The sequence below is a fragment of the Hylobates moloch genome, unplaced genomic scaffold (assembly GCF_009828535.3).
Source record: "Hylobates moloch isolate HMO894 unplaced genomic scaffold, HMol_V3 SCAFFOLD_8, whole genome shotgun sequence".
Lineage (NCBI taxonomy): Eukaryota > Metazoa > Chordata > Mammalia > Primates > Hylobatidae > Hylobates > Hylobates moloch.
In genome coordinates, this window is record NW_026652283.1 from 83,840,613 (window position 1) to 83,868,161 (window position 27,549).

At 42.0% G+C, this 27,549-nt stretch overlaps 1 protein-coding gene and 1 long non-coding RNA gene across 3 annotated transcripts in view; one reads left to right on the plus strand and one right to left on the minus strand.

Annotated features, from left to right (window-relative positions):
• Positions 1-27,549, minus strand: part of LARS2 (leucyl-tRNA synthetase 2, mitochondrial) — a 171,736-nt gene that overhangs the window by 40,094 nt on the left and 104,093 nt on the right. For both annotated transcript variants that reach the window (XM_032161828.2, XM_032161829.2), the window contains exons 10-14: positions 24,468-24,572; positions 21,456-21,571; positions 18,455-18,738; positions 13,853-13,951; positions 9,322-9,459 (exon numbers count right to left, since the gene is read on the minus strand). In XM_032161828.2, the coding sequence (XP_032017719.1) occupies positions 9,322-9,459; positions 13,853-13,951; positions 18,455-18,738; positions 21,456-21,571; positions 24,468-24,572 (742 nt within the window). The remainder of the gene's footprint in view (positions 1-9,321; positions 9,460-13,852; positions 13,952-18,454; positions 18,739-21,455; positions 21,572-24,467; positions 24,573-27,549) is intronic.
• LOC116473564 (uncharacterized) lies at positions 504-27,549 on the plus strand. Its single transcript, XR_004249339.2, has 4 exons — positions 504-688; positions 2,924-2,994; positions 14,731-14,988; positions 26,219-27,549. It is a non-coding gene; the product is annotated as an uncharacterized LOC116473564 (long non-coding RNA).

The following is a 27,549-nucleotide window of genomic DNA, read 5'->3' on the forward strand; positions in this document are numbered from 1 at the left end:
TGTTCAGTGAATGAATAAACTACCAGCAGCATGGGTGGGGGATAATGTGAGTGGGACAAAGTGGAGGCAAGAGAGGAGGGAAGAAAGAAATGAGTGAAGGTGGGGCACTGGATGCTATACTTTCCAGCTAGCACTACCATCTTTTTGCAGGCAGGGGTGCATTGAAAGATCCCAAGCAGCCGAACCAAGAGAATGAGAGCAGGGGAATGCCCTGATGAGTGTTCACATGGAATTTCCCAGTGGGGAAAGGGGCATTTCCCAGCTCCTAGAATCCTGCTCATTCCCAAGTGTTTTCCCTCCACTCTTCCAGGGAGCTAGGGAATGAGCCATAGGGTGTTGGGAATCTGGTTTTCACTCTCTTGGCTGAAGCTGGCCATGTCTACTGTCATGTGTAGTTTAGCTCTGAATGAATCACACTTGTTTATTCATTCAACATGTATTTACATGACAACTGGGTACACAGCACTGGGCAATTAATTGGAGAGCTTACAATAAGAACAGGCAGCCCAATACATGCTCAAAAATAACCATCAACACTACAAGAAAGACCAAATGTGATATGGAGGCGCAAGGTGCACGGGAATGAAGGACAAAGGACGTCAAGGGCCCTGCTGGACTTGGAACCCAGGCCTGCTGGAGCAGAGATCACATCACATTGCCAAGTTCATTATTCAGATTCACAATTGGGGTAATGTGTTTCCCTTTTGTTCACTCATTCATTCACTCAACAGATGGTACTTGGGAACAGACTTGTGTATGCAACTGAGTTATTCATTCATCATAGTGACTGTGCACAGCAGGGGCCTTTATAAGCGAGCGGAAAATCTACAACTCTAAACCACTAACAAACCCTTCTGACTCAGGGACCATCAAATGCGGGAGCATTAGGCAGGGCCTCTGCCTTGAAGAAGGCCCTGGATTTATCTGAGTCAGCTTTCTTCCTACTCCTTCGGTACATCTCTGCAGGTAGATCATGCTTGCTTACACTGAAGCACAGCTATATGTAAGCACAATGATGAAAACTTGGGGGAGATCTTCACAATTTCTTCCTTAGTTTAGACTGCACTAATTGAGAAATTGCAACAATCGATAGCTGCTGGGCATTGAAGGCCACATTTGTCCCACTTGGAAGAAGGAAAAGAAGGGAGGGAGGGAGGGAGGGAGGGAAAGAGGGCAGGGAAGGTAGGGAGGGAGGAGAGGGAGGGAGGGAGGCAGGGAGGGAAGGGAGTTGCTAATTATTAGGATAAACAAGGAAATTCAGAACATTGGCCATTTTAAGTGCTCTTAAAAAAATCACTATATACAAGGAATGTGCTAATTACAGTATGAGCAAAGAATATCAGGATGTATCAGAGCCCCACCTTCTTGCTGCATATGACATTTACCTATTCATGAAGCCCCAGATAGCCTGCTGCCCACTCCACTGACCTGGTGGGAGAGTGGCCTGCCAGGCTGCAGATTTTTGAAGGCCATAGATCTCTGAAAATGGTCTCCAAATTGGACTTTTCATTAAATCAGACTAAATTTACCTTCTTCTTCCTCCTTGTTCTGTGCCCAGGGCCATCATATCACATAATTAGCCTAGTTTCTAAGTATTAGCCATGACTTATTCTTGAAATATCACCATTCCCATTTCCTAGCAGCCAGTCAGTGGCACAGAAGGAGGGCTTACTAATACAACAGGACCCAAGTAAAGCTTCTCTTCCCTTCCTGTTCCTTTTCCCAGTAGCCCCGTTTCTGGCATGATCAGAGAAACAGAGAAGAAAGCTCTGTGGATAGGGGCTTGCTGTGCTCTCCACGCTACAACAAAAAGTGACAAGATTCCATGTTTACAGCAGTCTCCCACAAAGGGAGAGAAAAGGCTTCCTGATCTCATTCAGTGAAGATGGGCCACGACATGTTCCCATGCTCTAATGTGCCCCCTCTCTTTCAACCTGGTGTTAACCACCAGAAGGAGGGAAGCTGAAAGCTGATCCTACCCCACACCCACAACCACAGCAGGAGGCTCAGCATATTTTCCTTCTTCAGAATATATACCATATGTAAATGATAAAGTTACACAATCATTGGAAAAAATCTGGAAAAAATCAGAAGTATATTGGGCTCACTACCCAGAGATAGCTAGTGTTAACATGATGGCATGAGTTCTTCTAGTCTTTTCTCTTGCTTTGAGTATGTGTATATATGTGCATGTATATATAAAGACAAAGATAACCAAGCTGTATCTTGCTTTTTCTACTTCTCATTACTTCAGATGAATTTCTCCATGTTATTAAACATTCTTTGTAATTTAATTGAAAGTGTTGTATAAGTGTGCTCCACGTAGATGGATTATACTTTATTTACCCTGTCTCAGCATTTTGGGGCATTTAGATTGTATCCAAATTTTTAGCTACTTGAAATAACACTTACAGGAACATCTTGGTGCATAAGTTTGCATTTCTGATTATTTCCTTAGGATAGATTTTTAGCAGTGCAATTAGTGCATCCAAAAATGAATAGTTTTAAGGCTCTCACTCTGTATTGCCAAACTGCTTTTCAGAAAGATTGTTCCAAGCTACTTCCTACAATATATGAGAGCTGCTCTTATGCTAGCTTCCTTACTACATGGAAGATGGCATCTCACTGCTGAATAATTTATATTTGCCAGTGTGGGAAATTTTTTTTAAATCATAGAAATGGGGTCTTGCTGTGTTGCCCAGGCTGGTCTCGAACTCCTGCACTCAAATGATCTTCCTGTCTTGGCATCCCAAAGTGTTGGGATTACAGGTGTGAGCGATAGTGCTGGGACGGAAACATTTTACGGTGTAAGATGTTTATTATTTTATAGTGTGATAAAATGTTTATTAATCATTTAGATATCTTCTTTTGTGGGTTTCCTGCTTAGATTAATTCCTGGTTAATCATTAACTTGGTATTTCAGACCACACAACTAAAGCACCTGCTGTCCTGTGTGGTGGCACACTTAACTTGGAGGCCAGCCTCTTATGCATGGTAAGGAGACCTTAAAGTTCAAATTGCAAGCCTAAACGTGCAGGTGATGAAAAAAAAATGTCCACAACTCTTAGAAAACAGGAAAGATGATTAGACACACATAAACCTTTGCTGTATTTGAAGAAATCAGAATCAGAGTGAAAGGGTGCTCAGAGATAACTGAGTTTCTGACATACGATGCCACTGAGACCCAAAGGAGTTCAGCTTCTTGTTCACACAGCTAATCAGGGGCACCACTGAACACGGACAGAGGTCTTTGGATTCCTGTTCCAGAGCTGCTACTTGAGACAAGGGCTGAGGGGCTCAGAAATGTTAAACTAAAATGGAATAGCTGTACTATCATCTCAAATAGCCTCCTGAAATGACAATGCTAACCAAAAGGAATACAGAACTAGACTAGGAAATTCTGATTTATACAGATTTCAGAAATACACATGTGGTTGACAGATCTCAATTTTTCCTCCCAGCCCAGCTTGATAAAGTTGTTTGGAGCCTCTCAAAAATTGTGATTGCAGAATTCCAAATTACTCATCACAGAAAGTGGGTGATTTTCATTTCATGTGTGGCTGACTGGTTTACCAAAACACCTCTAAGAAAGAGGTAATGCACCAGGAGAGTTTTCAGAGGCTGTTGCTGCCCTGATGTGCTCCAACAAGAGTAATGCTGACAGCAGCACTGAGTAACAGTTAAGATGACTTTCTGTACCTTCCTCAAAGGTCGGCATTTTCAGTACTTAAAATAAGTCTCTTTTGGAGGAGGAAAGCATGGGACAGAATCTTGAACAGAATTTAAAAACAGATTCAAAAAAACAAAACTCCATAGGTCTATTTCAATTTACATCATATAGTTGTTCCTTAATGTTGATGGTAAAGCAAAATCCAGGTGTTACCTGGAGGCTCTGCAAATTGGCAATGCATTTGAGTAAAAACAAAGTCATACTTGAAACTGCATTTTTAAATTATATTAGAATGCTGCAAACCTTTTTTCCTGCTTGAATATAGCCTTAAACCATTGTAAATAAGTCATAAAAATAGCCAGACCCTGTCCTATACCTTAGAATACTTGGCCATTGAATAATTTACTGATTGAGTACTTCTATAAAAAATCATTCAGAAACTGGCAAAAATACACTCTACTGTTAAGGAGCTAGAAATCACTTACATATGGTCTTTGCTTCCAGACCTACATAAGAAGGAGCTATTCCCCTAACTTTTTTTGTAGACAGTGTCTTACTTTGTTGCATAGGCTGGAGTGCAGTGGCAATCATGGCTCACTGCAGCCTCGAACTCCTGGACTCGAGTAATTCTGCTGCCTCAGACTCCCAAGTAGCTGGGACTACAAGCATGCACCACCACATCTGGCTCATTAATTTTTTTTCTTTTTTTTTTTTTTTTTTTTTACAGATGGAGTCTCACTATGTCGCCTAGGCTGGTCTCAAACTCCCGGCCTAAAGTGATCCTTCCGCCTTGGTCTTCCAAAGTGCTGGGATTATAAGTGTGAACCACCACACCTGGCCTATGTTTCTCAAGTTGTATTTGGTCTTTAAACTTAAGTTCTAATCAATTCTCCCTAGCCCATGGAGGATATTTCCTTTGTTTTTTGTTTTGTTTTGTTTTAGAAACAGGATATTGCTATGTTGCCCAGGCTGGAATCAAGCTCCTGGGCTCAAGTAATCTTCCCACCTCAGCCTCAATCTCAGCTTCTGGAGTAGCTAAGAACATAGGTGTGCGCAACTGCATGCACTGGAGAACATTTCCTTTGACGAATATAAACTTTTATCTGTTTGTTTCAAGGGATTAAACTCATTTTCTTTTTCTTTTCCTTTTTTTTTTTAAAAATTTTTAGACAGAGTCTCGCTCTGTTGCCCAAGCTGGAGTGCAGGGGCATGATCTTGGCTCACTGCAGCCTTCAGCTCCCAGGTTCAAGCAATTCTCGTGCCTCAGCCTCCCTAGTAGCTGGGGCTACAGGCGCATGCCACCATGCTCAGCTAATTCTTGTATTTTTAGTAGAGATGGGGTTTCACCATGTTGGCCAGGCTGGTATCGAACTCCTGACCTCAAGCAATCCACCCACCTTGGCCTCCCAAAGTGCTGGGATCACACGTGTGAGTCACCACATCCAACCTAAACTCAATTTCTTAAAAACAAACAAACAAAAAAACACTAAAAGTGTGTAATATCCATGAGACCATGACGGTAACAGGACACAATTCCCATAATCAATGACAACCTTTATCTAGTTAGGTAAATTAGTTTCCAGGCATAAGAAATGCAAAGCAGAACTGGTAAATTCTAGAACCTAAAGTACAAACACTTTAACAAATTTGTTTACATGAGGAGTAATGCTGTTAATGTTTTTAGTATCCTTCTGATGCAGACCAGTTTATTTTTATACATGAAGGTCTCTGGGACTAATGAGAATAAATTTATTTTAAGCATTTAATTTAGACCCTAAATTAGTTTTCTGTACAGTAGACGTCTTTTAATCCATGCATGCATGTGCAGAGTCAGCCATCTGGTCCGAGGGTTAAGTGAAGGGAAGGAGCTTTCAATGTGCTTCATTTTAATGAAAATGGGTTTCTGTCTGCATTTCAAAAGTTTTAAAAGTAATATTTTTCTATCTATCAAAATTTTAAAGACACATATTTTTTGACCCAGAATTCCCCAGTGTTAGGACTTGAGCCTACATATATGCTCCCAATTATTTGCTAAGCATATCAATAAAGAGGATCACTGGACTTAAAAAAAAAGTAATTGGAAGAATAGGTGACCACTTACATAAATTATGGTATATCCATATGAGGGAATACTATGCCTCCATTAAAAAGAATGTGATATTTGTTTGTGTTGATATGTTAAGACCACCAAGCTATATTACTAAGTCAAAGAAGCAAAGGACATGTATGCAATATAAGCAACATTTAAAATGAGTGTATCAATAAAAACACATGTGGGGATAGGCAAAATATTTTCCTGGCAGAAATAAAAAGAAACCTAAAGGTCGAGGAAAGGGCTGAAGAATGGCGTGCAGGGAGGGAGACAACAATGTTCACTTTCTGTGTAGTTACAAAATGGTTTAGACATGTATTACTTTTTTTTAAACTGTCAACATGGGTTATCTGGATAGGGAAATAATCAGATATTTCCCCCCTTTTCTTCTCTGTAATTAGAAAATATTCTAAAGGATGTTGTAGTAAACAAACAAAACAGAAAAACAACATAACAACAACTGAAAAAAAAAAAAATCCAGCAATTATGCTTCTGGTAATACAGCAGACAAGAGAGCTTGAATTATTGTCCTGATGAAAAACAAGTGAAAAAGTCAGTTGGAATATACAATACATTGAGCTGGCAAAACAAAGACAAACCCAACTTAGGAAAACACAGTTCCTGAAGCCAGCTTCCACCCCGGGCGTATCTATAGAACCCCTGTGATCATAAATGTTTGTGCATGGCGTGGCACACAAAAGACGGGACACAAAACCTAAAGCCTAAGCAACCTTGGGAGTCTAGAACAAGATCTCAAACAAGGCAGGAATTGTCAATGAACCAGAAATCATCAATGAACTAGAAATAAACCTGTAGTTAGAAGAGATAAACAAGGAAACTCGCCGATCTTGACCATGGTGATGTGTAGGAGGAAAGATAAGTATTTCTCCTGAGAATCTGTAGACAGAAGTTGACCCTCATGTGGGTTTGGGACTGTATTCATATTACCTATGGTCCTAAAAACCTCAAGCAGAAAATTCAGTTTAAAGTGATCTTGGATTGGTAGCATCTCCAGGCAACAGGGAGAAGCTAACACAAAATCACCTCTAGCAGAGAGGTTCCAAAGAGTTCCTATAAAAAAAAAAGATTCAAGAAATATAAGCTTAAAACACCCCTTGTACCCCATCCCCCAAAGAACTAGGCATCATGAGTGAGAACAGCAGAAACAACAAATGACTAAACAGACCCATAATGACATTAGATAAAGAATTATCAGATAATATAAAATAGTATGTTTAATCTATTTTAGAAAATAAAGGCTTAAAAGATAGCACAAAAATACTATAAAAACAATAAAGGAAAATTTAAAAATCTAGAACTTCTAGAAATGAAGAATAATTAAAATAAAAAACTCAAAGAATGGGTTAATCAGCAGATAGAGACAGAGAGACAATTAGAAACTGGAAGATAGCTATAAAGAAATTGGCTGGGCGCAGTGGCTCATACCTGTAATCCCAGCACTTCAGGAGGCCGAGGCAGGCGGATCACTTGAGGTCAGGAGTTTGAGATCAGCCTGACCATCATGGCGAAACCCCATCTCTACTAAAAATACAAAAATTAGCCGGGCGTGCTGGTGGGCACCTGTAGCCCCAGAATAAAGATCCTATCAATAAGCCCTGTAATATATGACAACTTGATTTATGATGGAGAGGGCACTACAGATCAGTGGGGAAAAGGATGGGCTATTCCATTAACAGTACTGACACACCGAAAGCAATAGCCATAAAGGAAAGATTATTAATTTTTACTACATTAAATTAAGAGTTTCTGTTCATCAAAAGATGCCATAAAAACCAGACAAGCCAAGAACTAGAAAAAACTACTTGCAATACATATAGCTGAAAAAGGATTAGTATCAAGAATATTTAAAGAACCTCTTACAAAGCAATAAAAGAGAAACAATCTAGAAAAAATAAATGCATAGGACACAAACAGGGATTTGATCACAGAGATTCATAAACCTATGAAACATGATAAACTTCGTTAAGAAATCAATTATAGTCAACAATAACTTAAACATTTAAAAATAACTAAAAGAGTATAATTGGATTGTTTGTAACACAAAGGATAAATACTTGAAGGGATGGACACCCAACTTTCCATGATGTGATTACTATGCATTGCATGCCTGTACCAAAATATCTCATGTACCCCATAAATATACACCTATGTACCTGCAAAAATTAAAAATAAAAAATAAAAAATAAATAAAAAAAAAATCTGTGTCTTGAAATTCAAATTTAACTCACGTGACCCATTATATACCCACTGGTTTGGTGAAATTTAAAAGTTGGATAGTACAAAATGTTGATGATGATGTAGAGTGATTGGAACCCTCATTTCTACTAGTGGGAGTATAGGCTTAGGTAACCACTATGGAAAACAGTTTAGTGTTTCTCAAGACAGTTGAACATGTGCGTATCCTACAATCGAGCAATTCTACTCTTAGATACACATTTTAAATAAATGGTGACGCATATGTCAGGAACCATGTGCAAGAAGGTTCATAGCAGTTTTGTTCATAATTGCACAAAACAGTCCAACCACCATTAATGGTGGTATGATACATAAACTGAGTTCTATTTTGGAAGTTTCATTCCATATAATGGAATATCATGCAGCAGTGAAACAGGAATGAAATATAACTTCATCCGTCAGCACTGCTGAATCTCAAAAAACTGTTGAGTGAGGAAAGCCAGACAGAATACCTGAAATATAATTCTACCTATGTAAAGTTCAAACACAGGAAAACCAGACAATATATAGTTTAAAAATACATGCAGAAATGATACATTTATAAAGAAAAGCAAGAAAGTGAGGAATTAAAAATCTGGGATCGGTATTAGCTAGGGGTGAGGTGGTGGGCGTAGAAGAGCGATACACAATCAGAGGGGGCACCTTGGGGATTCTAAGGTACCTGTAATACTCTGTTTCTTAAGCTGAGGAGTGGGGCATGTATGTTCATATATAAAAATTACATATTTAATGTGTTGTACAATTCTTTAAATACATTAAATATGTAATTTTTATATATGATACGTTTCATGGGAAAAAGTACACACATTTTTCTAAACATTATGAGGGAAGGGTTACAATAGGCCAACAGGAAAAGAATTTACTGATGTTTTTACAATGTGGTTCTCTATTTCAAATCCACTCTATACATTTTTTAGAGGGATGCATCAAGGTGGGATTCAGTCAAGCTTAGGAACAGAGCTGACACAGAAAGACTGGGTGATAAGCATGACCTCACATGAGATGCTATAAAACATTATGGGCCACTCCTCTCTGCCTCACAGGTACAATTCTTAATTACTTAACTCAGTAAACAGAGAAGCACTGAAGGCTAGGTTCTATGTCAGCATGTAACATCACATGCCAGAACTGATTAAGCAATATAAATGGACCTCAAATGGTTAAGGTTGACAATAACCTCTAAAGCATACTAGAAAACTAGTATTCTACTACATGCATTTACCTTGCTTCAGAAGAACTGACACCTGCTTAAAGTTGCTATTCATGGAACTGAATTATTTTGCAAAGCAGTATAAGTGCTTACCTATGTTTAACCATTTTTTGGTCATGGCAAAAATGACTAAAGAATCTTGCATAGAACAAGTGCATGACGGCATGTTCTTTCCCTCCAATGTACAAATCCACAGGCATCCAGTAATCAGCTACTGCTGTGTTAAAAGGGCTGTAAGAAAGAGATAGGGGCATTTTTAAAAACCTGCTTTGCCACAATTGTGTAAATTAAACAGGTCTATTATAATATGCATATGCCCTGAAACGAACTGTATCAGGGAATAGCAATGATTTTCTTTTTAAAATATAAGAGAAGGCCGGGCGCGGTGGCTCATGCCTGTCATCCCAGCACTTTGGGAGGCCGAGGCAGGTGGCTCACCTGAGGTCAGGAGTTCGAGACCAGCCTGCCCAACATGGTGAAACCTCATCTCTACTAAAAATACAAAAATTAGCCAGGTGTAGTGGTGGGCACCTGTAATCCCAACTACTCAGGAGGCTGAGGCAGGAGAATCACTTGAACCTGGGAGGCGGAGGTTGCAGTGGACCAAGATCGTGCCATTACACTCCAGCCTGGACAACAGGGTGAGACTGTCTCAAAAACAAAACAAACAAACAAACAAACAAATATATATATATATGAGAAAAGCTTATATAATAAAAAAGAAAAAAGTCAGATAAGTGTTAATTTATGAAATTATAAAAATGGTTACAGAACATATTAGTGACATATTTCAACAAAAGCAATTTGCATATAAAATGAGGACAAGAGGAAAACATACCAGCAAAAAAAGGCATCTTGCTACAACGCACCTTGAATATCTAGATTCACTTTAATTTTTATTATTATGATTACACAATTGAGATGTCGGAGTTCCTACCAATAGAGGGCAATGTGGTATTTACAATGAAGATTAACATGCAGATACTAAATGTTTATTTTATTTATTAATTTATTTTCACATTAAAAAACATTTTTTTTCTTTATTAAAGACAGGGTCGGCCGGGCGCGGTGGCTCACGCTTGTAATCCCAGCACTTTGGGAGGCCGAGGCGGGCGGATCACAAGGTCAGGAGATCGAGACCACGGTGAAACCCCGTCTCTACTAAAAATACAAAAAATTAGCCAGGCGTGGTGGCGGGCGCCTGTAGTCCCAGCTACTCGGAGAGGCTGAGGCAGGAGAATGGCGTGAACCCGGGAGGCGGAGCTAGCAGTGAGCCGAGATTGCGCCACTGCACTCCAGCCTGGGCGACAGAGCGAGACTCCGTCTCAAACAAAAAAAAAAGACAGTGTCTTGCTCGGTCACCCATGCTGGAGCGCAGTCACACAAGCATAGTTCACTGCAGCCTCCAATTCCTGGGCTCAAGTGATCTTCCAGCGTCAACCTCCCAAGTATCTAGGACTACGGACACACACCACTATGCCCAGCTAATTTTTTCTTTTCTTTTATTTTCTTTTTGAGACGGAGTCTCACTCTGTCACCCAGGCTGGGTTGCAGGGGCGTGATCTCGGCTCACTGCAACCTCCGCCTCCAGGGTTCAAGCTATTCTTGTGCCTCAGCCTCCTGAGTAGCTGGGATTACAGGTGCCTGCCACCACTCCCGGCTAATTTTTATATTTTTAGTAGAGATGAGGTTTTGCCTTGCTGGCCAGGCTGGTCTTGAACTTCTGACCTCAGGTGATCTGCCCAACTCGGCCTCCCAAAGTGCTGGGACTACAGGTGTGAGCCACTGCACCTGGCCATCAGTTAATTTTTTTAAAACATTTTTTGTGGAGACGAGGTCTTGCTACGTTCAGCCCAGCTGGTCTCAAACTCCCGGCCTCAAGTGATCTTCCTGCCTCAGCCTCCCAAAGTTATTGGATTACACGTGTGAGCCACTGTGCCCCAGCTGTAAATGTTTATTTTAAAATAGAAATTTGATTTTATTTTTTAAAGTAGTCTGAAAATATAGTCAGCAAGAGCCTATATATTGCTTACTGAATGCAATGCAGCATATTTAAGGTGAATAGTCATAAAATAGCCCAATAACTCTCACCTAACAGATACTTTTTGGCCAACAGATACTAATAGAAAGGCTTTCTCGTACTCTTGGGTCCTAATGGACACTGGAGAGGAAAGGAAATGCCATTTCCATTTTCTGGCTGGGACCCTCAGTGGGAGGGGCAGCACTGGCTGGCAACAGACCTCTGTGTTGCCAAGGTAGTGCCATCCCTTGAGGTCAGCCAATCAAGCAAACCTTTGCCTTTGGAGGACTTCGAATATTTGTGAATTGGTTCCCTGACACCTCAAGCCACCTTTTTCCCCAGGATGGACTTGGCTGGCTTCAGCTCTGAGGCTAGAAAAAAGGGCCTGGCTACCACCACATATTTGCATCTTAATATAGTTTGGTGTTCTCCAGTCACTGTACCAGAATTCTGATAAAATTTTTTAAAAACACTTTTTTTCTTTGTGAAAAATAGTTCCCTAAAGAAATTCAACTGCCAATCCGAGCAACAGAAAAGAAAGGGAAGTGAAGGATGGTATTTGGCTGGAAAACAAGTTTGGGATATATTAAGGAGTGAAATGTTGAAAGTAGCTACAGCTCAGATTTATGATCCACTCAGGAAACCACCCCAGGAGAACTCGCGCCGGGGCTGAAGCTAACCACAGCGTGTCATGAGGGAAACGAAGTGCTCACTGCTGTTCACAAACTGGGGGCTGTGACGGTCTCAGGATGTCTCTCCCGCCACGGTAACTTGGAGTCTCCCTCATCTGTGTGAAGGCTTTCCTTTGAATCACTCTGAGAAAGGAAAAAGCCTGACCTCACTTGCATTCTAAGCCGATTGTTTCTACATGAAATGCACCAATGGCCCCTTATAGAGGGAAGGCCCTGAAGGGGAGCCCCTCTGTGGGCCAGATAAGGCAATGCTGGTGGTTCCCAGCCACAGTCGTCACCTTGCACCCTTCCTGCCTTTGCAGGGTATCTTTCACTCAGGATCCCCCTCATTTTTTTCTTCTTCTTTTTTTTTTTTTTTTTTTTTTGAGAGGAAGTCTCACTCTGTTGCCCAGGCTGGAGTGCAGTGGTGCGATCTCAGCTCACTGCAACCTCTGCCTCCCAGGTTCAAGCGATTCTCCTGTCTCAGACTCCCGAGTAGCTGGGATTACAGGTGTGTGCCACCATGCCCAGCTAATTTTTGTATTTTTGGTAGAGGTGGGGTTTTGCCATGTTAGTCAGGCTGGTCTCCAACTCCTGACCTCAGGTGATCCGCCTACCTCGGCCTCCCAAAGTGCTGGGATTACAGGCGGAGCCACCACGCCCGACAAGGATCCCCCTCATATCTGATATGAACTCAAATTACAGAATCATAACACTGCAGGTTGAAATTCTGGCAGGGTGAGGGCAGGAGTATCTGTCTCACTAGAAAGATATTATTTTAGAACCACGAAGAATAGGGAGGCATATTTTATATGTAGGTAAGAGGGTTCCAGAATGTTTCTGCCATGGACAAGAGCAATTAGGCAAGGCCCTTTTAAGCACAATGCTGTGTTTTTTCCTGGGCTCTGGAAGAGTTTCTTTCGGCTCTCATTCTCTCTCCTTACAAGGCTACCTACTGCTCTCTTTTCCTTAATTTGCTTCTTTTTTTTGGGGGGGTGGGGGGGGCAGAGTTCAAAGAAACACATGAATACAGCTTAAAAATCAAATGGTACTGAAAGATTTAAAATGAAAAACAGTGGTCTCCAGCCCCAATTTTTTCCTTGCCTCAAGCCTGTCTCTTAGCCACTTTTAATTCTTTTGGTTGTTTCTCCCGGCAATTATTGAAAAAAACAAAAAACAAAACATGTTTATACTCTTCATTGATTTATCAATTTAGGAAATGATCTACTATGTGGTAAGAGGTGAGGCTTCTTAGCTGTCTCACCCTCCCTACCTGCTACCTTCTCTGTAGAGTTACATCATTCTTTTCAGTTAAATAAATAACATTACATCTTTACAATCATACAAATGTAGTTCACTGCAAGGAGGATATCACAGTAGCATTTCCTTCCTTTTTCTGTTTTGTATTTGTGTTGTACTTGTGATTTACTTGGCTGTGAATAATATAACTTAATGATGTAGCACTCTCCCTTTAAGAGAGCCTGTTCCGAGGTGCACAGTTGACTGACAGCTTCCAGCTGCTGCATCTGTGGACCCACTCTGGTGTGTTCCTGCCAGCCCATGTTGCTCTCCCAGGCTGCTCCCAGGAGAGTAGAGGGAGGGGCTGGAGCAGAGCCATTTTAGCCTGACTGAAGACTCTAATGGACAAGCTTTGCTTGGGGCTTCCCACTGGCCAGGTCGAGGCTTTCTCAGAGTTGTGCTGTGGGCTGAGGCTCCTCTACCTGATCCTCCTTCTTTTCCCTTCTCCTTTCACACCTGTCATAGCTCCATCGTGGTCTAAGAGCACTCTCTGCCCACTGCTCCTCTTCTCCCCTTTAATCTGCACAGGCATTTCCCCCAAGAAATCTCTTGCATGTCTAATTCCATCTTGGTCTTTGCTTCTAGGAGGATCCACACTGACACATGCTCAAGGACATCAGCAGGGACGTTTTACCTGTGCGGATTGTGAGGGTCAGTGTATCTGAAGTAGTACCAAGCAGAATCAACAAAAGTATCCATCGTGTCTGTCTCTCTCTTGGCTGCTCCCTTGCACCTAAGAAAGAAATGAAATTCATCAACTGGTTTCTTTTTAAATTTTAATGCAGTTTTCCATCAGCTTTTGAGAGAGCTATAAGTATGAATTTAAAATGTCATAAGAATAAAGCCACAGGCTGGGAGTGGTGGCTCACGCTTGTAATCCTAGCACTTTGGGAGTCTGAGGTGGGTGGATCACAAGGTCAAAAGATCGAGTCCATACTGGCCAACATGGTGAAACCCCATCTCTACTAAAAATACGAAAAATTAGCTGGGCATAGTGGCATGTGCCTGTAGTTCCAGCTACTCGGGAGGCTGAGATAGGAGAATTGCTTGAACCCGGGAGGTGGAGGTTGCAGTGAGCCAAGATCGTGCCACTGCACTCCACCCTGGTGACACAGCAAGACTGTGTCTCAAAAAAAAAAAAAAAAAAAAAGAATAAAGCCACACATGAAAAGACAATTCAGGGAAAGCTCTCTTTTTACATTGTATAATACGTGATGTTTTAAAGAAATTTACAAATAAAAGTTTCAATTTTCAACAATTAAAAGCCTTATTTTCCACTTCTCTGAATTTAACCTGGTAGAAAGCCTCACCACCCAAAAGGACAAGACAGGATTAGGTATCTCTTTTGTGCCTTAACTTCTGTTCCAGGCATGTCAAGATTGCCTTTGCCAATGCCTACTTTATGATGCTTATGAAGCCAATCAACGCACGAAGAGAAATGAGAACCAAATATAGGGAGATGTGTGGAAAATCAACTTGGATTTTTCTTCTACTTCTGTTCTGGGGTGACAGGTGCAGAAATCTACCAGGATGACTCGAGGAAGACAAACCACCTTGGAGGCCCCAAAGGCAATGGTTGCTCCAGCTCATGCCAGCCTGTAAGAATCAATTGGGGCATCTCTTCACAACACTGTGACAAAAGATGGCAAGTTGGTAGCTTGAAACTGGCCCTGATGGGAGTATGCACATCATGGAAATTGGCAAATGCAAGAAATCAGGAACCCCCCTCCAGAGCTAATTACATATCTACCACCAGACCACTGCCTGAAGGTAGGTTCCTTATGGAAGAGTGAAGAAAGCCCTGGTGTTCAAGACAGAATAAAGTGAGATCCTTGATATGTGAAGGGTTGCAAAGAAAAAGGAATCCCTGTCCTAGGGACAGACATGTCCAGCAGGACCAAGGTCTCACAAGGGCCCAAGTGTTACACTCATTCTTTTTATTTTGAGACGGAGTCTGGCTCTGTCACCTGGGCTGGAGTGCAGTGGCTCGATCTCAGCTCACTGCAACCTCTGCCTCCTGGGCTAAAGCAATTCTCCTGCCTCAGCCTCCTGAGTAACTGGGATTATAGGCGCATGCCACCACGCCCGGCTAATTTTTGTATTTTTAGTAGAGATAGGGTTTCACCATGTTGGCTAGGCTGGTCTCGAACTCTTGACCTCAAGTGATCTGCCTGCCTCAGCCTCCCAAAGTGCTGGGATTACAGGCATGAGCTATCATGCCCAGCTGCTACACTCATTCTTAAGAACATTCCTAGAGTTGTGGGCCTGTGGGACTGAAAGAACCAGGTGCCAAAAGCCACACTACCTAGGAACTCAAAAGAAGGTGCCCTTAGTTAAGCCTAGCACAGGATGGGGATTAGCTGCCTTGGAGATTCCTCAAGGCCTGGATCAGCAGAGAATCAGCACCTTCTGTCTGATGGGTAGGACCAGCTATCAACAGGGCCTTCTGTGGCAGTGGGTAGCCATAGCAGGCTCTCCCTTCTAAGGCATGGATGTGAAGCCCATAGCCCCTCCAAATATCACACTTTGGGCAGTGTAAGTCTTTGGGGGTTATTGGAGAATTTGGGGAGAAGGGATGAGGAATCCCAAGAGGAACTGATAAATCTTCTGCTAATTTAGCATGTATGGGCTTGAGTGTATTTTTAATTTAAGAATAAAAGAAGGGTTGTATTTCTATTTTCCATTTGTGAAGTAGTTCATACCAGCTTTACAAATATTACCCAAGGAAATGGCCAGTCCCCCACATAGTCCTCTAGCTCCCTCGTCAGCTGGTTAAATGCAGTGGCTGAGCAGAGAGCATGGGTGCCCTAGATCTGGCAGGGTTTTGGGACTCCCTGCATTTTAATCAGGGGACCTCCCAATGAGAACAGTGGTGATCTCTAAGAGTAGAAGATTTTCAGAGACAGCCCTCAGGGAATCCAGCTTCCTACCACCCAGGGCTGCTCTAAGAAGCTGATCTCAACAGTGCGCCTCTAAATTAAAGCCAGGTCTTTTTATTTGGAGAGCAATCAACCAGAACACAGATACTATTTTGGGAAATAATTAGAAAATAAAGATTACTTTTTCTTCCTCACTTACCTTGTGCAAGTGAGGTCCAAGTGAGGGAGAAAATGCAGGGCTCAATTTATAAAAGGAATAACAGCTGGCTAACATTTGCCATGCTGATTTCCTTTTTAATGGTCTTGTTGGACTTGAAAGCAACTAACATGTTTTATTGCTGATACTAAAAACTAGACGATAAGGAAGAAGCTACGTGGCAAGCAGGAGGGATAGAAGTGATAGACAGTGTGATAATGTTATCAGGATTAGCTCCAATAGTAATGATAATAATACTGGGTAGTAGGAACTGATCCAAGTACCTCAAAAGTATTATCTCATTTAATCCCCAGTAGCCCTGGGGATTATGAGACCGATACTGCTCATATCCCCATTTTTCAGATGAGTAACTAGGATTCAGAGAGGTTAAGAAACCTGTCCAAGGTCTTGTAGTTCAAGGGTAAGGAATCCACATCTGGTGGGCTCTGGTGCCTGTAGTCTGTACCACTGGGCTGCCTTGCTCGGCCACACTAGCTCAGTAGCTCTCAGCCTTGGATGCTCATTAAGATGATCCAGGGGCCGGGCACGGTGGCACACGCCTGTAATCCCAGCACTTTGGGAGGCCGAGGCAGGTGGATCACGAGGTCAGGAGATGGAGATCATCCTGGCTAACACGGTGAAACCCCATCTCTACTAAAAATATAAAAAATTAGCCAGGCTTGGTGGCAGGCACCTGTAGTCCCAGCTACTCGGGAGGCTGAGGCAGGAGAATGGCGTAAACCCAGGAGGTGGAACTGGCAGTGAGCCGAGATTGCGCCACTGCACTCCAGCCTGGGCAACAGAGCGAGACTCCATCTCAAAAAACAAACAAACAAACAAACAAACAAACAAAAACATCATCCAGGGAGCCTTGCCCAACACCAAGGCCTAGGTTCTGCCCTCCAGTAATTCTGCAGCCAAGCAGGAAACCTTATCTTCATCAATAAGGCTACAACTGCTGTGCTGTATGTAGGCCACCAACATCTCTGGTAGGGAAGCCCTTTGTCAGCGCTTATCAACAAACAGGGTGTGCTATTTTCCTCCCGGAGCCAGCATTTCTACCCTAAAATGGTCTGGGCCTTCCTATATACCTCCCTCCAAGTTTCACCTTGAACTTCCAAACTGCCTCAGTGAGGACCTGGGAGGATGGCTGGCAAGTCCCTGGCTGGATGGCCGTAAGGTTTCTATTTATTGAAGGCCTAGAAGGTATCACTGTGCAGGATTACATGTGTTAATTCTAGTCTTCCAAAAAGCCCTTCAATGGGGTTATTTTTGTTCCTAATGAGGGATTTCACGCTCAGAGAAGGTAAATGACTTTCCCAAGGCTAGACAGTTAGTTAGAAGGCTGAGCCAGGACTTGAATCCATCACTGATCTGACTCCCAGCTCAAGACTTCCAATTACACTACGTGGTTACCTAATTGTCAACCTAGTAACTCAGCTCTATACTGGCAGAATACAAAATTATTTTAAAATATCCTCATCATGATATATAAGGCAGAGAAAAATGGCTTCTCCGCAGAAGAAGGAAAATACTGGAACTTGGTATCCGCTATTTGTTTAATTAGCTGATATGGAGAGCATCATTAAAAATCACACTTGAGACATGCCAGTGAATAGACAGAAAAACATAATTCCACTTCCAAAATGAGGAGAAAGGAACCATGGTGCTTCAGCGTATTAAAGAATGCAGCCCCTGAGCACACTTGCTCTCTTAGCTACTACTCTGCTACTCGTGATAAAATCTCCACTGTTGTTACAGTCACTATATTGGAAAACTGCAAGGCGGAGAAGAGAACATTTTCTCTCCCCTCCACGTGGCTCTTTGGAATATCAAAATGGAGGAAAGTGGTTTTTTACAAAGCTGTAAGGAAAATTTAGAGCTTTTCCATCACTTGGATCAGATGTTTCTGGGATAGATCTGAACTGACACTGCTGCTTCCAACAGCTCAGAGAAGGGAGTATGCCCATTGCAGAGGCAGGGCCACAGATTCCAGACCCTTCTCTTAAAGGGCCCCAAAGACCTACAGTGTTCTTTCCAACCTTGTGGAAGTCAGGGAAAAAGGGAGAAGAGTTAGCACCAGGAGGGAGGAGGCTGTCTGAAGCCCTAGCAGGTATGGGGCCATAGGCACAGTCACCGCTGCAGGGATGTGTCTCCTTACCTTGGGCAGGAACAGTTCACCCACTCTGAAGCCATCGCCAGTGGGGAGCCTCCCTTGCCAGTGAAAGACGCAATGTTAGGCAGGGTCACAGGCAAGTCCTCCAGGGGCACAGGTGTGGGGCCGCAGACTGGGCAGTGGACAATGGGGATTGGAGTGCCCCAGTACCGCTGCCGCGAAATCAGCCAGTCTTTCAGTTTGTCACTTGTCACGTCTCCACCCACTCTCTTCCCCCGGGCTTTCTGAGTCAGGGCTAGAAAAGCATCCTGCCGGGTCATACCTGTGAACTGACAGGGAGAGAAAAGAAGGCTCACTCCTCTCTGCATAGCACGAGTCACCACCCCGATGCTGCCACCAGTCCTGCCATGTTTGTGTGTGGCTCTCCCAAGGGACCAGTTCTGTGCAGAGCTGTATCATGGCTTTCATGAGCCCCAGGTGCTTCTGCCTTTGTAGGCTCCTTGCTCCTTCAGATAATATTAAAAATTATGTTTTACAACTGCATCAATATAAAGACAAATATAACTTTTGACCCTAAAAGTTCATTTTTTTCTTCTGATTTTAAAAGAAATTAAAACTTTTGCAGAGGCTTCTAAAAGTATTGTGGGCCCTAGGCACTGTGTCTACTGTGTCTAATGTGTCTAAGTTGGCCCTGGTTCTGTGGCTTTCTTTATCACCGGAGCCCTGTGACACCTACAGAGATCATCAAATATCAGCTTTTAGCTGCCAGTACAGAACTGCACGATATGGAGTTTTAATGACTACTCCCCTGTTGGGGGGAAACTATTCAGAAAAGAAAAATTCAATATTATCCTAAAGCAGAAGGAATTCAGGCAAGCAGAGGAACATTCTGAGGCTTCAGCTTAAAGAACCAGACCACTCTTTTTATATTTAAATGCTCCCATTTTATAGACAGCAGGACAGACCACTAACAGTGCAAAAGAGAAATTATCTTTTCACTTGGTGCTTTTCAGAGAGCCAAACTAATTATATGAATTGAGCCACTGTGGCTTGGTAACAACCTGGATTGTGGGTACCCTCGAATTTGCTCAATGAAGACCCACTGGGCATCTATATGTGCTGGGCTTGTGCTAGCCATTGGGGGCACAAAGATAAATACGATCTTCCCATGTCCTCAAGGAGCTTACAGTCAAGAGGCATAAAGAATAAGAAAATACAGCTATGTTTATCAAAAGCAGCCCTTTTCATGAATGGTCTGAAGTGTCTTTCTGCATTCCCATTATCACAGTCGTGATGCAAATCATAAAAAACTCTCCTGAAAGTCAGTCTTCTCCTAACATCACTGTCTTTCCATTCCAGAAGCTCATAGATGAACGCAGCTTTTCCCTAGCCATTCTCCTTCTACTTATTGAAATAATTCTTTTACTCTAGATATTCAGCCTAGAGCCAGGAGAGGCTTCAACAGACCATCTGAAGCTGTGTGAAAGAAGCCAGGAAGCATAATTCATGCTCAGGGTACTGCACTAAAGAGTGGATGCTTCACTAGGCACTTCAGAAGCCTAATTTTGGCCACAAGTGTCCCCTTTCTTGCCCTGTAGAGGGTTAACTGGGGCTCCTTACAGACACTGTGACTTCGCTCTGCTCCACCTCTAGGGAACCTGCTCAAACAAGGTCTAAAAAAAGGCATAAGGGTCCATATCTTAGAGCATGACTCATGTCTGGGGATGCAGTTTATGAAGTAAAGCCACAAACATGGGGTTATAAAATATGGACTCCTTACAAAGGAGAAAACCTGACCGTTATTCCCTTATTCTATAGATATAAATATAGCCAGATAGTCGCAAACATGAAAAACTTGGATCTTCAGGACTCACTGAATCAAGATCAGCCAAGGTGGGACCTGTAAGCACCTCCCAGGTGATTCAGAGCCATGGCCAGGTGTGGCATCACTATGTTAAGTCAGTAGTTCCCAGACTCTGCTGCACATCAGAATCAACTAGGGAGCTTTGAACACTATTGATGTCTGATCCATGCCCCCCTCACCACCAATAACCATCAAATCGGAGTATCTGGAGTGAGACCCAGGCATCAGTTTTATTTTAAAACTTTCAGGTGTTTCCAATGTGCAGGTAAGTTTAAGAGTGCTCTAAGCCAGTATTCTCAAACTTTTAATGTACATACAAATCATATAGGGATCTTATTAGACTAGGGTGGGATCTAAGATCCCACATTTCTAACAAGTGATGCCAGTGCTGCTGGTCCAGAGACAAGACATTAAGTGGCAAGGTTCTAAGCCCTTGATTCTCAAAATGTGTTCCCTGGATCAGCAGCATTAGCAGCAGTATCTGGAAACTTGTTAGAAGTGTAAATTTTGGGGTCTCACCTGGGACTACTAAATCAGTATCCGTGGGGTGGGGGTGGGGGCCAGGCTGTGGTTTAACAAGGCCACCAGGGGATTCTGATGTGTGCTCAAGTTTGAGAATCACTGCTCCCACTACCTCCTCCCATCCCTCACCCTACCTCCTCCATCCTACTTTCCAGGTTAGTTCAACATAGAGGCTGGGCTCAAATCCTGCCAGATGTACCATCTTTAAGTGCTGCTGTTTCATGCTAGCAAGAGATAAACCTGACCAAATAAATATGACTCTGAACTTCCCTGTTCATTTCTATAAGTGAGTTACACTTTAGGCAGAAATAATGTCAGTAATCTGGAGAGAGCAGATATCTCCTCTAGGAAGAAGAAACAATTTCAGTCACCTCTCCCAAGGAACCAGAGATTCCTTAGAAGAGATAATTTTTCTCAAGCAGAGATTCCCAACATAAAATTAGTTACTTTGATACCATTCTATTCGAGGACTGAATTTGATTTACAACTGACAAACTTCTAGATCTTGAAGAATATTATTTTGTTTTGATAGATATGAGGCCACAGGCTGTTCGGTATGGGGACGAGTGAAGGAACAGGTTGTAATTTGCACCTGAAGGAAAATGTCTATCAAAGTTGTATCAAGGTGATCATTCTGGAAGTAAGTTCTTAGGCACCAACCTCAGCAGAGCTGCTCAGTCTCTCTGTGCCATCTGGCAAAGTTTCAATGACTTCAGAGTAGGCCAGGCCCAGGGTTTGGGCTAAGATGGTGTCCTCTGAGCTAGTACTGGGAATTCCTATTCAGAGGAGAAGAAAACAAAACATTTCCTTTACAAGTGCCCCAATCACAAAACAACTGACAGTACTGACACCCAGCTTTAGCTTCTTAAAGGAGACTATCTCTTTTAGTTATAGAAGTTTTAAAACCACATCACGTTAGTTGGGAAAATGGAACACGGTCTTGGAGAAACCCACTGCCAAAACACTACTAGTTTACCATATTGGTATTACTTCCTTTAAGTCTTTTTCCTCTGCTTAGTTTTTGTTTTTGTTTTGAGACAGAGTCTTGCTCTGTTGCCCAGGTTAGAGTGCAGTGGCACAATCTCGGCTCACTGCAACTTCCGCCTCCCGGGTTCAAGTGATTCTCATGTCTCAGCCTCCTGAGTAGCTGTGATTACAGGCGTGCGCTACCACTCCTGGCTAATTTTTGTATTTTTAGTAGAAAAGGGGTTTCGCCATGTTGACCAGGCTGGTCTCGAACTCCTGACCTCAAGTGATCGCCCACCTCGCCCTCCCAAAGTGCTCGGATTACAGGTGTGAGCCACTGTGTCCAGCCTATTTTTTTTAATAGTTACAATCCTAATATATACATTTTTGAGTGCTTTTTTTTTTTGCCACCGAAAATCGTAAGCATTTGTGGAAGCCTCTTTCTTGAATTCTCTCAGTGGCAGAGGGCAGTGGGGTTCTCTTGAGAAGCGGGGCTGACTCCTCCAGCATTTCCTAGCAATCCTAGAAAAATCCACTCAGTCAGGAAGTCAAAAGCTGGTAACTATGTTTTGTTCCCAAAGGCAATAGTACATTCTAAGAAGACATTTATTCTTTAGCCCACATATGTCCTTGAGGAGTAGTTGAGCATTAATAAATCACTCACCCAGGGGGGCCAAGGCCTGCTGTTTTGGCTTCGGGTATTCATAAGAACGGGTTTTTTTTTTTTTTTCCCCCAGCCCTTTGGTTTTGTAAGGGCAGGATTTCTCAACCTTGGTACTACTGACATTGTGGACTTTGTTGCAGGGGCTGTCTTGTGCATTGTAGGATGTTGAACTGTACCAATAGCACTCCCTGAGTTGTGACAAACAAAAATGTCTCCAAAATTGCTAAATGTCTCCTGGTGGCAAAATTTCCCCTGGTTGAGAACCCCTGCTATAGGGTCATCTGTAAAAGCTGCTGACATACTCATGGATACAACACATTGTGTGAATAACTGAGAGATATAAAGCTAAGGGTATTGCACAAGGTGCTTAAGTCAGATCTCGGAACAACGCCCTAAAACAGTGGTTGAATGTTTGGGAGACATGTTCTAAAGCTCCCAAACATGATGAAAAGCTCTGTGACATGATGGAAAGTTCTGTAGTGTTCTAGCTGAGATTATAGACAAAATGCATCTAATGCATTGAATAAATGTTGAGTGGAGTTGAAGGATGAGGACAAATGGCAAGCAATAAATACTACCAAAAGGTGTTCATAGTCAAGAAGGGAAAACAGTCATTTACTACATTCTAAAATAGAATTTGGAAGAACTAGGAGTAATGTTTAAAAGAAGACACTGTAACCACAAAATGTATTTGGCCATATAAAGAATGCCTCAGGCCATGGTGGTAGTCATGTTGTGCTGAGTTGAATGTGAACTATTTCTAACAGTGCAGGTGGGAGGCAAAAACACCACTTTATCTCCTGTTTATTTCTGCTCTTGTTCTTCTTGGAGGGCAAAAAGCAAAAATTTGGAAAAAGTTAATTATGAAACTATGGGAAATCAAGACAACAGGAGAAACAGTTTTCCATATGCACCTAAAAAAATCTGATTTTTTTTCCTTCAAAACTCTCAGTATCGTGTCAGTAATCTGATTCAAAATATCAAACAAACAAACAAAAAACTCCCCCAAAAGCCACATCAATAAAAACTGCCTTTACGTTTATCCCAGCTGGTTATATTAATAAATTTTACTAACTGTAAAATGCATAAAGGTAACAGAAGGAATTATTTCTTTAAACAACACACTTTCTAGGTTTAAATGGTTAGAAGAGAGTAACATCGATTTTCTGCTTTGACGTTTCTTCAAACAACTTCATCAAAAACTGATCTGAGTGTTATGAGGGGAAAAAATGTGAATTTAAGAAGAAATGCTATTTCTGTGTGCTAGGAAATAGTGTGGAAATAACTTTCTCTGCAAGGTTTCGGGACTCTGGGGACTGGCTGGAATCTACAGTAGGAATGTTGGTAATGACAAATGCACAGGTCTGTCCTAAAGGAGGCAGATTTTGGACAGAGCTGTCTTTAGGTTCCCTTCTTTTTGTTCATTCTCAGACTTCCTGTTACATGACGATAGTTTAGAATGCTCACGAATGAGTAAGGCTGCCAAGGACATCCAATTTACAGTTCTAAATATGCCTTCAATTTTACTGCTGTTTCACAATCCTTTTCTTGAATAGCTCGAGTTCGCCTCCTCCACAAAGCCTTCACCAAAACCCAGCCCACATCGATCATTTGTGCTTCATCTGAACCCTCGTCCCAGCAGTTGCTGTTGGTTCTACGAGTTTTCTTTTCTTCCTTTTTTTTTTAAAGTTGGTAGTATACCTGGGATGGTTCTATGAGTCTTGAAATTGGATTTTCATCTGAGTTGCATTGTTCCTCATATCATATGTACAAGTCTTAACAAACTCTACTGGCAAGATTTGTAGGTCAGATATTTCTTATTATTCTCAGTAGCAACTAGCAAAGTGCAATATACCTAGCATATTTGCAAAATGTAGTTCTGAAACAAGGGATGATTAAATGAAGGGCTATTCATTTTTATGAGGAGACAGATCAGACCACGGAATCTATAGTCAGCTCTTCCAGATGACAGCAACACGGGAGTATTTTGATCCTAAATCTGCAAAATATACTGTTGTGGTTACATTTTAATAGCTGCTTACCTATTTTTGAATCCAGAGAGCCTTCCAAGTCAGCTTTGGCCAAAATAACGACAGGGACCTCCTGCTGGGTGAGCATGTTCACAGCCATCACGGGCGTGAGGCAATCTGAAAATGAGAGCAAATAACTGTGGATGCCACTCAACTGAGACACCAACATCATCTGAATCTCAGAGGAAACAAGTGAGAAAAATAAGCACTAGAACTTCTGTGCTTTCTGCCAATTGTTATTAAGTTGTCCTTTGAAGGGTATTAATAGATAATTCAAACCAGTGAATAATCAAAAGATTAAATACGCACATGAAAAAAATGTTCTTCCATGCTCATGAAAAGTGAAAAAGCATTTTTGCGTTCCATATGGTGGAGTAATGACATTCCCATCACCGTCTTTTCCTTTTGAAAAATACCTCACATATACAGAAGATGCGAAACACAAAGTCTATCTGTAGTGAAACCAGGGACATCAGAAATTCCAAACCATCATAACACTTGAAGATGGAAGTGGAGAGGGAGTAGAAAATGACTGAGCAGAAAGGAGGGAAGAGATTTCCAGACGTCCTAAGACAAAAGATTTCCTACCCACTTACCCTTTTCTTAGGAGATACTACAGAATGTGTTCCAGCAAAATGAAGGGGTAAATCAAGAAAGAGACAGACATAGGATCCAGGAAACAAGGGATCCAACAAAGAAAAAAGTATGAGGACACTCACAGAACAAAGACAGAGGGAAGTTCTAAGAGGCCAGGTTGCAGCAGAGGCCTGGAGAATGACATGGTCAGATCTGAGCAGTACATAGTGCCCCGGGAAGCATCTTTGGGAAAATAAGGAAATGGATAGATTACCTGGCAGGTTGGAACGTGCAGAAAACTGCACTGAGAGGAGTTTCAAAGAAATATGGGGGGTGTACAGGAAGATTTAACCAGAAATTCAAAGAATACAACGTAAATGAAAAAAAAAAAAGAAGACATTATGAACTTTAGGAAAAATAAAAAGTTATATAAAAAGGACAATGTATTTGGCTCAGTTGAACAATATTTATGTGGCCCTAATAAAACACTTAATTTGGATTTATTCTAACATTGTATTATTGTATTATTTTACAATACAATAATTCTATTACATTGTATTGTTATTTAAAATAACATCTTATTTTAAATTTTTATTTAATTTTTTTTTTTTTTTTTTGTAGAGACAGGGGTCTATGTCACCCAGGCTGGTCTAAAATTCCTGGTCTCAAGTGATCCTCCCACCTCAGACTCCCAAAGTGCTGGGATTATAGGCAGGAGCCACTGTACCCAGCTAACACTGTATCATCCTAAATGAAGTGTATTACAACTACTGTTAACAAGGAGACAAGCCATATGTGCATATATGTGAATATATGGAGAGTTGGAAGCATAATGACCTAAGTAAAGTCCCAGTGGAAGAAGAGATGAGAGATGGCAGACAATTAGTGAGTTCACTTGACTTAATTTACAATATAAGCAACTAACAGTTATAACTTATGAATTCTTACTATTTATAATACTTGCCATGTTTTAAGATTTCATGTAATTATCTACTTTGCAAACCCCAAAACTAAAATAAGCCTAAGAATTAAATCTATATTTATTTTTTAAATTATTTTTAAGATATTTATTTATTTAGAAATAGGGTCTCACCCTGATCCTCCCACCTCAGCTTCCTGAGTAGCTGGAACTGCAGGTGTGTACCATCAAACCCAGCTAATTTTTTTTTTTTTTTAATTTTTTGTAGAGCCAGGATCTCCCTATGTTGCCCAGGCTGGTCTCGAACTACTGGGCTCATGCAATCCTATCATTTTGGCCTCCCAAAGTGCTGGAATTACAGGTGAGAACCACTGTGCCTGGCCAGGGTCTATATTTCAAAGAGTAGTGACAGACTATAGGCATCTAAGCCAGCTCTTATCTTTTATCACTTTGGGTGTCAGGAAGCACAGAATGACATATGGTAGGGAAACAGTGAAATGCAACCCCAACGGGTCTCCAGCCAGCACCCATGGTACAGATGTATTCGCTGGGAGACACCTGTTGCTGCAGCTGGCTGAGTGCAGACTCACTTCTCAAAGTAGAGACCCATATTTCTGATTCCATACTATCTTTTCGTTTTTTTTGAGATGGGGTCCCACTCTGTCACCCAGGCTAGAGTACAGTGATGTGATCTCAGCTCACTGCAACCTCTGCCTCCCAGGTTCAAGCAATTCTGGTGCCTCAGCCACCCAAGTAGCTGGGATTACAGGTGCATGCCACCACACCCTACTAATTTTTGTATTTTTAGTAGAGATGGGGTTTCACCATGTTGGACAGGCTGGTCTCGAACTCCTGACCTCAGATGATCTGCTTGCCTCAGCCTCCCAAAGTGCTGGGATTACAAACATGAGCCATTGCACCTGGCCTCCACATTATCTTTTCTCAAAGAAGAAATGTGTATTTGCAAATTCTGCAATTATAATATGACGTTATCAGTAGGCGGGGAGGTGAGGGGTGGTAGAATAAAAGTCACTAGGTAATATCTAGAACTAGTGAATCAAAAGACAGCAGTATTGGCATATATGGCATATGGACAGGCATACAGATAGGGATGTCTATGCCAGAGAAACAGCAGGTGACACAGACTACCAGTTGACCCCTGTACCTGCCTCCTCTTCTAACTCAGCAATAGAATGTTGAGTTGGACACATGGCTATTGTGTTTAGCTAATGGAAGCACTGTTCAGCCTCCCTTGCAGCTAGGTGTGGCCATGGAGGATGTGCAGAAGCAACTGCTAGGTCATGGCCTCGAAGGGAAGGAGCATGCCCTTCTCCCCACCCTTCCCCACTTCTTACTTCACTGGAACGCAGATCAAGTGTAGACCAACTTAGAAACACAGAGAAAGACAAGACTCTAGAAGGGCAGAACAGGAAGACAAGATAGGGGATAACTGCCCTAACCACCTCACAAAGTAGACTTATCACACATGCTCAAAAGTTTCATGTAGGTAGAATAAACTCCTGTCTAAGCCTCTGTCATAGCCACTGAACTTGTATCCTAAGAAACATATACCTAAAATACAAGTGTTTGGGTAAGGAG